We start from the raw sequence: 15,181 nt of genomic DNA, 5'->3' as shown, positions 1-15,181 counted from the left end.
GTACCTATAGCTTTAGAGATTATATATTATTAGACTATTATGGAGTATATTGTTTAATGAAAATGCGAAGACGATGCTGTGTCATTAATTAGACAGTGGTATACCAAGTGGTTATCGACATAATATAATATATCTACGCTCCGCGTCGGCGGCTGCAGTTAAAAATCGTAATCACTCGTGTCAAATTTGCAGTATATAATATTATGATTTATAATACCTGATACAAGACACGAGTTAAAAAGTAAAATTATTTAACCGAAAGAGAAACAAAAATGCAGATGGAAAACGATAATTTATAGGGAGTTTATATTTTCAACATAATCTCGTGTGACTGAGAGTCAGTCGGACTTGATTAAATAACACGCTTCAACAACAACACATTATAATAGTGCACATACCTATGTTTATATATATATATACCCGTCGCACTGATATATTATTAACTTGAGAAAAAAAGCAGTGTTGCAGCGTGCGCATTGTGCTTTGGTGTATATTAATATATTATATATATATAGCCATCGTCTGTATAACAACCGGGACGTGTAACTTTTAGGGGATTGTCGTCCTTATCCACGACGCAGCAGCATCACCACCACTACTATACTTTCACCGCACCGGAAACCCCTATTTATCGAGGCTGTTCCATACCCTTCATCCTATATATGAGTGTGTGTATATGTATACATATTATATGGTATATTCTGATACGTACTGATAATATTTTATTATAATGATATAATATAATAATATATAAAACGTATCCCCTAAACAAAGTCACCGAACAATAACACCAAACAAATATATGTATATATATATGACAGCCTGTTAGCCTATGTGTATATTTTCATATATATTATATATATAATACATACACGTATACGGTTGCGGCTATTATTGTATACATCGTGATTTAGAAATATTTTAGTTAAACTCATAAACGACTGAAACTGGCACCCCATCGAGGTGAAACCTCGCCCCCGCCCCAAAAGTCCAAAAAATGACATGTAATGACATGTGTGTAATTTAATAACATAATAATATAACGCGTATTATCGGACGCGTGAAATAAATTTGTAAATCTTTTTAGAATTGCCGTAATAATATAACGTTATATTTAAGAATATTATGCTGCATAATATATAGTGACACCAAACTAGATAAGCCATAAACGCGTTGTCGATGACGTACTGTATTATGTTCTTAAATTTTAATTAAATTATATATACGCCATGGCGTACTACGCGAAATTGTGATGTTTCTAAAAACGACCATATCGTCAAAATAGTTAGTCAGGTATAGAGATTATATTATGCACTAGAACGCTTACACAAATACTTCTATTATGTAGCACGCATATGCCTCTGGAAAACATATTATTACGTATACCTATCGCGTGGTCTACCGTCGATTTTGTTTGCAATCGTCTACTATTAAAATATACGTTTTATATTATAATATTCATACTGCAAAATACTGAAATGTGCATGCAATCGATTACGGTCTATCAAACGACAAATGAACGGACCAGTCACACAATCTCGTTAACAATGCATTATTATACGTTTTATATTATATAATATATTATATTATATAGAATGACATACTTACACGGCATTGATATACAACTTGATATACATTTAAGATGGACACGTTTGTGTATTTTGTATCTCCAGTTCTGGTGGCACACGTTATACTATTGTATGTGCGTCGTACGCGATATTGTGTGTGTCATCTATCGTTCTATATAGATTCTGAGCAAAGCGATAAACGTATAGGTATTAGGTTTTACAATGAAGTATGATTTTTTCGGAAAAACTACTTTTAACTTTGACGTCGTTGAGTTGAGAGTTCTATACGGAGTTAGTTAGACAGCTGGTAGAAAATCGTAGAATTCGTTTGAAAATTACCAGTATACTATTTTATAATAATTGGAGGAAAACTCACAAAAGACAGTGAAAAACGCCTGCAGCAGTTTTCGACAAAATCGATTTTGTTTTTTTCTTATAATTTAAAAATGAATTTCTGTTTAGAAACTTAAAACATTGTGCTATTACTCAAATTAAAAAATAAATAAATAATAATTGAATTTGATCAAAAGCTTGAACATTTCTCTTAAACTTTTTTGAAATTTTGAAAACATATCAGCACAATTATTTGTATAAGTTATAAACAGTCTATTAATCGTAATTTGGAATTTGGACCACGATATACGATTATGTGGTGCTATGTTGTGTAGTGGGATATTTGATTTCAAAGTAAGTAAAATACATATTGTATTATATCACAATTTTAAAATAATATTCAAATAATGATTACTTATCAAATCATCATTCGGTTACAGTGGTTAAACCTAGTTCTGTCTTTTTTTTAAATTAATCTCAATGAATAAAAATGTAAAATCTGTTGACTCTATAAGTTTATCAAGATCAAAGAACAAGAGTAATGTGTCCAAATGTTTAAAAACAATGATGAATATCTAAGTATTGCAGCGGTTTCAAACTGTTTAGGTGAAAAGCTTTTACTGTTCTCAGAAGAGTAAAATCCTATTTGAGGTCAATTATGAAGGAAGAACGGCTGAGTGCATTAGCAACACTTAGAATTAAAGCAGAATTGGTTAGGCAATTACATTTTAATGATATTTTAAGTAGTACATTTTTTCATAAAAAGGTATGAAAAAAAAGTGAAACGATTTATATTTTTTTGAAACATACTTAGCTAGTTCAAAATAAAATTTCATCTAATTTTTATTGTTTTACTTATTTGAACACATATTAAAATATGGTCCAATAATTCCAAAATATTGTTTAATTATTTATTTAAGTCGAATAATTATGAGCCTAACACATAAAAAAAATGTATACAAAATATTTATAAATACAAATTATATACTAACTAAGTGTTTTACAGAAAGCTAGTAAAACTGCAGAAGTCATAACTGTACATATAGTGTCATAGACTCATAGCTTACGGGCATCATAGATATTAATTTGGGCCAGTATTCAAACCATCGTGTACGGTATGTCGATATATTGACTTATGTATAAGAATAATATAATAATTCCAATACGAAATAGTTTTTGCGAACATTTCTCTAAATAACCGTATTACTAATTTAAAAATAAATCACTTATATCAATAATACCTACTTATTATAAATATATTACAAAATTAACTTAAGCTAATTATGTATCTACGTTTTTTATCTTATACATACAATTAACAATTAATGAATTTGAAAAATCACATTTTGTAAATTTATGGGCATTTAATTTTTATTTTATACGCATTTAAAACTTACAATTCAACCAATCGAATTTTTCGGGGGGGGAGGGGGTTAAATATATTACCATTGTCACCATCGAAGTTGGTTTTTAAATTTCATTTTATTATAAAATATACACTTTAGTCACTATAACATAGGTTCTAATAATGTTATACAAAAAGTAATTTATATATATATAATATATAATTTAAAAATATATAAATATATTATGCAGTTTAGTTGTAAATACTATTTTAGATATTAATACAAAAATTACTTTTATTTTAATTGTGCCATAGTTTGTTTACGTTAAATTGTATGATATACATTATACAAAATATTATTATAATATTATAATTATATTATAAGATATTCGATGCAGTATAAATAATGATATTTGTATTAAAGTTTAACAGAAGACGTATACCATATTATAATATATAAATTATAAGTCTATACATATTAATACATTATACCCTATTCTAGTATCCATATATATATATTATATATAATACCATAATACATATACTTTTGAATCGAGTTTCATCGACTTGAAAACTTTTTAAACAACATTTTGTCCCGCACCCCATTTTATTCGTCTGCCACGTTGCCCTTCCATTAATATAATCTCTTCATTGACGGCTACATGAAATAAAACTGTCCCTTATTCGTTGTTCAGTTTCGATTTTTGGAAAGTGAAAACAAACTTATCCGACGTCAAATCTATCAGACAGAGATTACGGATTATTCGGATCGATTATTATTATTAACGATTGTTTTTTTGTTGACGAAATATTTTAATGTTATTCATATTGCATGCGTCTTGCATGTAATATTATTTTATGATTTATTGCAGCAAGCACGCTAATACAAATGAGCCAATTATATTATTGTTTACTAATGTAATATTAAAATTCTATAAAAAAAACTGTTCAACAAAAACTATATTTATTGATAAAAGTATAAAACTATAAGTTTATAGTGTTCATAAAAACAACATAATGGTTAATACTTTAGATAGACCAATGTATTTTTTAATTACTTATACTTTCAGTTGTTACATGATGTGTAGTATAGCAAGTACCTACTTAATACCTAGCAGTATAGGTACCTCGTACCGACTACCTATAACAAAGTCAAAACTTGCAGGTTGATGTTAAATAACTATTTTGTTGTAATTTGTATTATAAGTAAATAATTATATAACTCCTAGAGTTGATAGAAGTTATATAACGGTTATCTTTAAAAAAACGACAATTTTCTCCTATTGTAGTATGTTAGATAAAGATAGTATAGTTTTTCAATGCATTTCATCATTCGACGTAAGTCACTTTACAGTATACATAAAATGCCTATGTTAAATTTGAATTTAATGTTATAAATCATTTTATATATAAAGTATATAAATAAAGCTTCTGAAAGTCTGTTAGTATTTTTTGCCAACAAATCCGGCCATGGCTATACTTAACAGCATTTAACTCATACCAGTTACTTAATACAGTAGGTATATTAATATCTGAGAACCTATTCAGTTATACCTTTACCAGTATTGAGTAATAAACGTTTGTTCTATGTTGTGAAATTCGAATGGAATAATATGACCATGAACTACCAACTATACACTATGATGTTAAAAAATGTCTAAAATGAAAATATATTGAATAGACAATGTATCTATATTAAAGTAATGAATATTTTTTTCTAGTAGATATATATAATATATATATATATATATATATTTGCGAATTTTATTTTTTGGTGGGAGATTGTAATATTATAAGAAATCATTTTATAAGTCCTTTTACACAATGCTAAAAAATAAATAAATTATAACCACGATTATAAAATATAAACTGCTATAGCTTATATTATAATCATACAACATGATCTGCAGATATCACACGCACGTTTGTCTGGGTACAAAATATGAACAGAGGCCTGTAATGGTATCGCGTATTTTACTTCATGGCCAATGTTTTGATGTTCATTTAACATTGTCTAGGTTAAAATACGTGTTTCGTCATTATTTTAGCATTTTTCCTCCTGTGTACAAATTTAAAAAAAACGTATACTGCAGGAATACAATAAATTCATTGGCGAGGTAAAAACCCTTCGCTAATTATTGAATAAGGCAACTGTAACTGCATGCAGACAGGGCCGGATTTACGCATATGCCTGATGAGCCTCACGGGCATAGGGCGGCAGATTTTGTAAGAAATAGAAAAAAATCATATAAACATTTTACTAAATTATATTTTTCGGGATAGGGACGGCATATTTAAAAGGGGGCCTAGGACGGCACCTGTTCTAAATCCGGCACTTACTGCAGGTCGCGACAATATCGGACGGCAGATATAAAGTTTTTTAAGAACGCATCGCATAGCCCGTCAATATAATATTATAATACAATCATAATAATATCATACACATATTTTATATGCCACGTTCTGATATTATTGTGATCCCGACGTGCCAGCACGTGCCGCCGTGAACCGCACAGCGGCCTGTCTGAAAGTCGAGTGGTGCCGAAAGTCGAGTGCGAACGCCGGACGCCGCCGGTTGTTTACACACAACACATGCGCGCGAAACGGTCGCCGGCGGCAGCGTCGGTCCTCCAAAAACACAAACAACGGCGCGCGGCTACGGAAGTGGCGGCGGCGACGCTCGGTCCGTTTCGGACGGTCGATCGATTCGTATAGTGTACGTTGTCGAGAGGCTGCGTAAATGTGTACACACACACACACGTTATTTGTGCTGGGGAGGTGTTACGACGACGACGTACCTATATATTGGCCAGAGTTTTATCTCGGTAGTGGCCGATAAAAATACTGAACACACCACAAGGGATGAAATATCGGAAAAAATGCTAAAGAAAATTAATAGCGATCGTTCGGAAGCACTGATCAAATACGATGTACCACAAAAAAAATAATTCAGTAAATTTACAATAATACATAGGTACCTACGATGAAAGTGAAAATTCAAAATATTTTTCGAAACAACATCAATACACGTATAGTGTGCACTGCAAGGGGCTAGAGCCGGAAATACGTACGCGTGATAAATAGCTCTGTACAGTTTTAGGGGAGAGATCTTGAAAGTTAAGTTAGGTTAGATTAAATAAAACGTAATAAGTGTCGTTACTCGTATAATGCAACTATATGAGAATAATTAAGTTTATTTTGCGGTATTGACGCGTATGAATCAGAATATAACCCAAGTATTATAACTATTGTCATTTATTGTAATACTAAATACTTAATGTATAATATATAATATTATTATATTAGGCATACTAACTGTAATCTCTACTACTGTATTTTGAATACAATAAGATATTCAGACCGGTTTTCTCGGGTCATTTGTCCGGGGCCCGAACCTATAACTATTTCTGGTCTACAAAAAAAAAAAAAAATTAAATCATGACTGGCTCGGGCCTATAAAAAAATTTTAATTTTAACGAGCCCCGGCTGAAGTTTAGGTTACAACCAATGGCACTGCCATTTTTACGAACATTTAATCATGTATTAATACTGTGTAATACTGTAATAATACTGTGATACATCGAAAACATTCCAAACAACTCAATTATTTAAATACCATTTAATAGCGACCGAATTAGACAAATTTTTCCTACGAAAACCAGGAAAACCTCTTTGAAAAATTGGAGGCCCAGAAGGTTTAGTTTTTCCGGGGCCCGCCAAAGCTGAATACGGTTCTGAGTAATAGCTAAGGACGCGACGAAAATAGGACGGTTAACACAAACGATCATAATATAATATATTATTACAGTTACGTCGAATTATATAAAATACTATTCAGTATCCTTATAATCTATAATAACGATATTTGTTCGGATGTAATTTTCATATGTTATAATATAGTAGGTATATACTAATCAAACGATTTGAGACGATATAGTCGGTGCCAGAATCGGAAGAGAGTTAGACGGTGCCGATGTAAAAGTTTTAAACATATCGCTGTTCACGTATACCTGACGATTTATAATGATACATTATGTTTTATCGGTCAGCACCCTGCGCTATACGGTTTATCGTTACAAGAAGTATACGTTAAATTAATATTCGTTTTTTAAAATGAAAAGGCATATTTCTGCACGCTCCGTTCCTCAATTATATTGTTATAAAAAGCAACGAGTAAAAAACCATTAAAAAGCGATCGGTACTTTTCAATGTATATATACGTTTTCGTCTCCCCATCACGGCGACGGCGTAAAACAACCGACACAACAATCGTATACATAATAATATGATATATACTTTCACACCCACACCCACATACGACTTACACACACACACACACACACACACACACACACACACACACACACACACACACACACACACACACACACACACACACACACATATATATGCGTTAAACGCGATGTATATGTAGGGTGCGATGGCAGTGGCGTCTCAATGTGTATATAATATTATGTATATACGGCCACAGTTGTTTTTAGTAGGTTTGTATAATACATATCATGTTTATTCAGTGTCGTCGGCGAAATTTTGGGGTCCGGCGGGTCCGCTCCGATCCCGCGCACACGACATCGTCGGTCGGTCCGACATCGGTTAGCACTCTACGCGCGTGTCGTAAACAACACGTGCTGACGGTTTTTTTTTTCCGTTTCACTCTCTTCCCCCGCACCGAGAGAGCACTTTTCTTCTCTCCGCCGCCCGGTCCGAGAGTGGTGCTGCACTCGCCCACGCTGACGTCGCGCGCGCGTTCAATTAACCAGAACAAATGGAATCAGTTGCCACTGCCGCCGCCGCCGTTAGCTAAACAAATAAACACGGCCGAGCCGACACCCTCATCGCCGCCACTGACTGTAATACGTGTGCAAATAAGACGTGCGCTCTCGTGCATTATAATGCATCGTTATGTACATATATTATTATTATTATATTCACGCACGCGTCGCCCCAGAGGCCATCTATAACCCATGTATACAGTGTCGAAAAAAAGTCATGCAGGATATATTAAATATTATTATTATGTATACGTTGCAACGATATTGTTTATTATATTTATAATATTCAATTATGGAATTGCTGCTGCTGCTGCGTGTAGTCGCGTGTCAATCCAAAGACGCCCGCCGCCTTTGGCGGTGTTTTTCGAAAAGCTCAACACGGCGCATTATTGAAATAATAATAATATCATACATCGTGTTTTACCGTTCAACTAGGTTGATGTTATATTTAGTAGTCGTAAATGTGATGTGTGCGATGTATTATTCTTTTAGATTTTTAAGCGGTTTTTTTCACGTAGCCCGGTAAAAAGCATTTGTCTCCAAAACGTTATTTTGAATTCTCTGATGCAACGTGAATGACGACCAACTATAAATATTTCACGTGGTGTACACATATTATTATAGTTTATAGAATTTTACATGCGATGTAATTTTTTTGGAATGGTATTCTTATTTTAAACTTTTCCAGGAAAAGGATTACGAGAAAACGTCTAACAAACAGCAAAATTCCACGAATAAATCAAAAAGAAACATGCAGGTAAGTACCTACATATATTTTTTGATCAAACCAACACATAAAATAAAAAATAAAAATATTAAAATAAAACTGTTTAAACTAAACAGAGATCTACAACACTCAGAAATCAGAATCGTTTTTCAAATGCGATATTTGTCACATTTAAGCTTTAATAATGTATCATTATTATTATATTATTCTTACAAGAGGTTAGCGGAGCCAGATGAATTGGTCCTTGGTTATAAAATATAAAAGTACACTATTTAGTCTAAAGGTTATGTTATAATCCATATTTTTTAAACTGTGAATATTAACATTTTAATTATTTTGACTACATATTTTATTGATTTTATGTAACCGACATCGTTTGATTAGGTAAATTGAATATTAAATTATTAAAATAAATTATGAACTTAAAATATAGGCAGTTAGAAGTCAAACTGTACTATAATATGAAGTTACTTGGTTTGATTAAAAAATCGAACTGTTCGTAAAACCGCCAAGATACACTATTATATCTATAATCTATGAGTACCTAGTGTCCTATAGTTGTTCCTACTATACATTGTATGGACTATAGGTAATATTTTTTTTTTTTTTGTCATACTTTAAATATAATTATAATATATTATGGGTATGTATGACCTATTTTTATACAAATTATATATGAATTCAAAACGTAGGTATGTTAGAAGAATATTTTATTTTATATCCTATATTACACATTATATGTCCTATTACCTATTTAGGTACATAAAAAATGTGTTATTTAGGTATCTCCATTACAACCTAAATCACGAATGTCAAATTCATAACGATAGGCATAATAATAATTTAAAGCAAATGGTCATTTGTATTAATGCACATGTTATTACATTACGTGAAATGGTTATCGCATGTATATGCATTTGTATAGGTATATATGTATTACATACTACAACGTTCGTGTTGTCGACTTAAACAAATTCCAGTCATCCCCTTACACGTCCGACATGGTTATAAAAAATACGCCCTTGGTTTACTCCCATTATTAATATCGCGTTGATAATAATACACGCAAGATAATACACATAATATTATAATATGCCTATTTATAGTATAATATACATTATACGTACCTACATCATAACTTGATGTTACTGCAGACGAATAAAATATTAACTTTAAGAGAGTGATTTTATGTGGAGAATAAGCTATTATAATATTAAAATAATATTTATTATTTTCTCTAGTGATATGCGTAGGTAGTACGAGAGCAGATTTGTGCAAACGGTATTTTAATTCTTGGAGTGGAAATTGTAAAAAAAAATCTCCAGTAAAAAATCCCTTACCCCAAGAAAAAAATCCCCAATAAAAATATGTATTGTATTCCTGAGATTTTATTCCAAAATTCCCTAAGGTATCTATTTGTGATTTTATTATTATTATTATTATTATTATTATTATTTTCTTTTGAAAATATTGAGTCATCCAAATCAAAATTCGAACGAGGAGTTTTTTTATTTATTAAACTTTATGCATACTAATAGAATAATAATCCTTACTTAAATAGTGATATTATTTTACATCAGTTACGTCTAATACTTTTATAATACTGCTGGAAAATGTTTACAAATTATAAAAAACTATGTGATATTTATATTACTTTGTTATAATTTACAATCCTCGTATAATCAAATCTTTTATAGTTTAAAAAAATAATGATATTATGCTTAAAAACATACAGAAAAAAGGTGGTTCTCATTTGTAAACATAATACCTAGTAATAATAATAGAGGTGATGAGACACTTTTTAAAATTAATAGGTACCTATCGTCATAAATAACGTAAGTATTTGAAAATTTGATTTTTAACAATTTTATGTATACCTATTATTGTAGGTGTGTACGAGAGTTATGTGACTTATACGTAAAATATTAAATATCCAGACAAGTTTAAGATTAATTTAATTAATTAATTTAAAATAAATACATTTGTGATCTATCGATTCTCTCAGAATCTAAAATGTCTTTTAATACAGAAATGTAACAATATGGTTTAAGCGCTACGGTGTACGCATTATCATAATATTATAATATAATTATTATTTTAGCTGGAAATTGAACGAAATCGCAATGGGTTATCCGGTTATTTCTCATTATTCGTTTATAATCATTAATTTTATATTATTTTAGTAAATCGTTTCACCACAGCTGTAAAAACGTACAACAAGTATTATAATTATGTATGATATGCAGTTTTTAAACTCCTTGAATCACACAATAATAATATTTAAATCGTAACTTATGTCTTATTATTCGATTTGTTACTTATTGCTTATCTTTTGATCGATATGTGTCAGTGTGCAGTCGTAAACTCGTAACGATATACATTTTCCTCCCGTCACCATAATTACGAGTATAATACGATATACCAAATATTTTAATATGAAAATTATGTAAAAAAACAATAATGCATCATAGTTTCGGTGGACATCTAGATCGAGGAGCAGCATACTTAATATATTATATTATAATTGCAGTGGCAATATTCCTGTCTAGAGATGTCCGACAACGATTTATTATTATTATTTTGTTATTCACGCATACCTAATATTGTACTTAATAAACTTTTCTTTTAATTTTTAAAAATTATTTTTCGTTATTTCTAAAATAGGTATATTGTCATGAAAATTGAATAGATTCACTAAACATCAATTATTGAAAATAAAAATATTTTGTTAATTCAGTCAATAGATGGAAATTACGTAAGCGCATCATTGAATTTTTATTGATTCACCATTAATAAATATATTTTATATATGCAGAATACACATACTCTGGCTCGTTGAAACAACAACGAATAAAACAATGAGTATGTGTTGTCAAGATGTAAAGGTTGTTATAAAAACATATTTATAGTTCATTGAATAATTTTATTTTAACACATTTATAAAAGCCAAGTTTGGTTTTTAATTTTAACTCAAAAAATTCAAAATTCAAAATTTCATATCACCGTAAGCAAGTAGCAGAAAAAGCACACCACAATATGCCGGTCACCGGAAATAATATATTCATGTTGGAGGTGATTGTATACCGCTTGACTTTAACGGACCAGATCCAAATGCGCAATACATGTCCGGTGTGCGTGTGTTTCCAATTCCCAGGTCTGGTTGAATTGATGGTATGCGAGGGTGGCTTTTGCTCCGACGGCAGGGTTGGCGGTGGTGAAATAGTGATGACCAACGGCAAGTCATGCTTGTTCGCGATCAGCAACGCGGACCTTTGTCGGGTGGCTCGGGACTTTCGCGCACTCATCAGCGTGAACAGGCGAGTAGTTGGTGAACAGCAATTGCGATATGTCGCACAAACCCATCTCGAGTTTGACCGGACGTTTACCGATGTCATACTGAACCCCAATCAGGTTGAGAGGTTCCGGAAACTGAAACGGGTAACGTCAAAAATAAAATTCGCAACTCTGACGATGCGATATTATTATAACACCTATCATCTTATAATTATAATTTTGTCATAATGTACATTAAATAAATGCCGTGTTGTATTTTGCGAACAGGTCTTGCCATTGTACGATAATGGCCGTCCGAATCCTGTGGGCAGCATAGAACTCTTCGTTCGTTTGACTTCACAAGGTGATTTAGTGGTAACTCATTTCAATCGTGCTCCGGATAGCAATAACTATCAGTATAAATCGGTTCCTGTTGAAATGTCCACGATAAATTATTCCGAAAGAAAACCTCACGACTCAAAGAGAATATGCAAACACAAAACTTCGTGCAAAAATAAACGACCTAAGTGCAGACAAGGTAATCACTGTGGAGAACCACGGCGAGGCCCAAAGGTTCCGGAAACAGAAACAAGTAACGAATTATTAATAGTATAAACTCTGAGCCTAAAATGTACAGTTATTTACATTTACAATTTCAATTGTATTGGGTGTATCTTGTTTTTTGATTCTGAAATGATTTGAAGATTTAATTAGGTATACACTGAGTTTTCAAATAGTTACTCTAGCTAAATAAAAAATATTTAAATCATTCAGTTATTTGACAACTAATTACATTTAATCTTAATTTTATAATTAAGCCCACACATTTATTTTAAATATTTTTTATTGTATTTTTAAAATTGATAACTTAAAATGTATGTTTTAATGTTTATGAATACAAAGTCACCACTTTTACGTCATTTTTAAAATTCTTATGCTTGGAAGTTGCGCGTCACGCAAATCGTAGGTAACTGTAATTCTCCAAAAAATGTTGTACCTGGAGACAAATCACAGTCATCCACCTCTTTCCGCCACTACATCTAAATAGATAATACATAACATTTTCGTATGTATAGCTTTGATTTGCGAAAAAGAAATGAGACAAGCAAACTGTGTGTTGACGATGTTAGAAAAATTAAAAACTTTGTACAATGAGATGGAAACAACTCCGCTCATGAACAGTAGCGAGTTTGATACCGAAAAAACGGACCGGGGAAAACCGTGCATGTTTGATCTAAATTGTCCAGCCGCTCGTTGTCCGTTTAGGGAAAGCAAAAAGGCAAACGAGTTCGTCGGTCATCTGGTTAATGGCACCTATCCCGAAAACGAACAGTCTCCCAATAATTTGTTGGAAAACCGTGAAATCGTAGACGACGCGGATTTGTTCGTTATAAACGTAGGTCTGGTAGACCCATGCAGGGTGATCGCACCACTAAAGTACAAAGACGGCTGTTCGCAGTGTTTTGAAACGGACTTTTAAACAAAATATCACTTCTATCATGTCCTGTTTTGTGGTTAATTGTTTCAAAAAAGTGTGAACAGTCGTTTTTGTACTTCGCTGGTGCGATCACCCGACACGGATCCACCAGAACCACGTTTATGACGAACAAATTCACGTCATCTACAATTTCACGGTTGTCCGACAAGTTATTGGGAGACTGTTCGTTCTCAGGACGGGTGTCATTTACTAGGTGGCCGACGAACTCGTTTGCCTCTTGGCTTTCCCTAAACGGACAACGAGCGGCTTGACCATTCAGATCAAACGTGCGCCTTTGAGCCTCTTCGCGGTTCACAGTGATTACCTGATCTGGACTTGGGCCGTTTATTTCTACACGAAATTTTTTGCTTGAATATTTTCTTTGGGACGTGAGGTCTTTGGAACAATTTATCGTCGACATTTCAACAGGAACAAATTTGTACTCATAGTTATTGCTAACCGGAGCACGATTGAAATGAGCCACCACTAAATCACCTTGTGTTGTCAAAAAGACAAAGAGTTCTGTGCTGTTCACAGAATTTGTATAATGGTAAGGCCATGTGAATACACCACGACATTAATTTAATGTACGATTATAATAAAATTATAACTATAAGATAGGTATAAAAATATCACATCACCAGATTTGTCAATTTTATTTTTGAACTTTCCCGTTTCAGTTTCTGGAACCTTTTAACCTGATTGTGGTTCAATATTAAACCGGTGTACATCTGGTCGAATTCGGGATGCATCTGTACGACTTACCGCAATTGAAGATTCATCAATCTCTCGCCTGTTCTCGATGATAACCGCGTATAAGTCGCGGTCTTTCCGACAGAGTTCCGCGGTGTTGATAACGAACATGCATAGCTTGTTATTGGTCATCAATGTTATGATCACACCATCCTTGCAAAAGCCTCTATCGTATACAATCAACTCCACCAGCTCCAGAAAACCGGAAACACACTCGCCGGACAAAAGCATTGTGCATTTGGATTTGGTCCGTTAACGTCATGCGAGAAACGAAAATCTCCAACATGATTATAGTACCTATTTCCGGTAAGCGGCATATTGTGGTATGCTGCTGTTAACGTCGAACGTTTGTGTAAAAATTTTCTGTTTTTAGTGTTAATACAGATATTTTACTAAGAAAAATCTTAGTGGCGTTTTATTTATTGATTTACTATACGAGCTAATGGGGGGGAGGGAATTCCGGACCCTCCTGGTTCAACCACACTGTTAAAGTTGGTTGGTTTTGGTAGGTTTTTAGTTGTTATACATCAGTACTAATTAGCACCGTCAGATCTGGGGTTTTTATTTGTAAAATCCAATACCTTTAATAATACCTAAAGAATTCGATATCGTCGACTTCTTAGTGTAGCGACTAGCGAAGAGTGGTGATAATATTTGTACCTGTTACTACCGGCTCCATATAGCTTATTATCAACTGGTATATAATTATAATTAATTGGACTAATATTACTACTTATTATTAATTATCTACTGACGAGTTTATAACACATTTACACTCAATAATCACTTCCCAAAACTACCCAACTTTGAGGAGCTATATCTCATCAAGGGATTAATGAAAAATGAAAAATGAAATGTAATGATTCATAAAAATAAAAATAGCCATATTAATTTATGAAATTTTAAGTATAG

The 15,181-nt window shown here is 32.3% G+C and overlaps 1 protein-coding gene across 1 annotated transcript; it reads left to right on the top strand.

Moving 5' to 3' along the window:
- Nucleotides 1-11,650: 11,650 nt before the first annotated feature.
- Nucleotides 11,651-14,671, top strand: LOC114129605 (uncharacterized). The gene is made up of 4 exons (XM_027994400.2): nucleotides 11,651-12,204; nucleotides 12,328-12,631; nucleotides 13,116-14,066; nucleotides 14,197-14,671. Exons 1-3 carry the CDS (start codon nucleotides 11,803-11,805, stop codon nucleotides 13,517-13,519), a joined length of 1,110 nt encoding a protein of 369 aa, XP_027850201.2. The 5' UTR covers nucleotides 11,651-11,802; the 3' UTR covers nucleotides 13,520-14,066; nucleotides 14,197-14,671.
- Nucleotides 14,672-15,181: the final 510 nt, after the last annotated feature.

The sequence above is a fragment of the Aphis gossypii genome, chromosome X, assembly GCF_020184175.1.
Source record: "Aphis gossypii isolate Hap1 chromosome X, ASM2018417v2, whole genome shotgun sequence".
NCBI lineage: Eukaryota > Metazoa > Arthropoda > Insecta > Hemiptera > Aphididae > Aphis > Aphis gossypii.
The sequence above is the reverse complement of the archived record's forward strand: the minus strand, read 5'-3'. Positions and strand labels throughout refer to the sequence as shown.

Bases quoted from the DNA above. Each gene is read 5' to 3' on its own strand.
- LOC114129605 (XM_027994400.2), top strand. From the start codon at position 11,803: ATGCCGGTCACCGGAAATAATATATTCATGTTGGAGGTGATTGTATAC. The intron at 12,205-12,327 runs GTAACGTCAAAA...TTTTGCGAACAG, and splicing joins GGTTCCGGAAACTGAAACGG to GTCTTGCCATTGTACGATAA. The intron at 12,632-13,115 runs GTAACGAATTAT...TCGTATGTATAG, and splicing joins GGTTCCGGAAACAGAAACAA to CTTTGATTTGCGAAAAAGAA.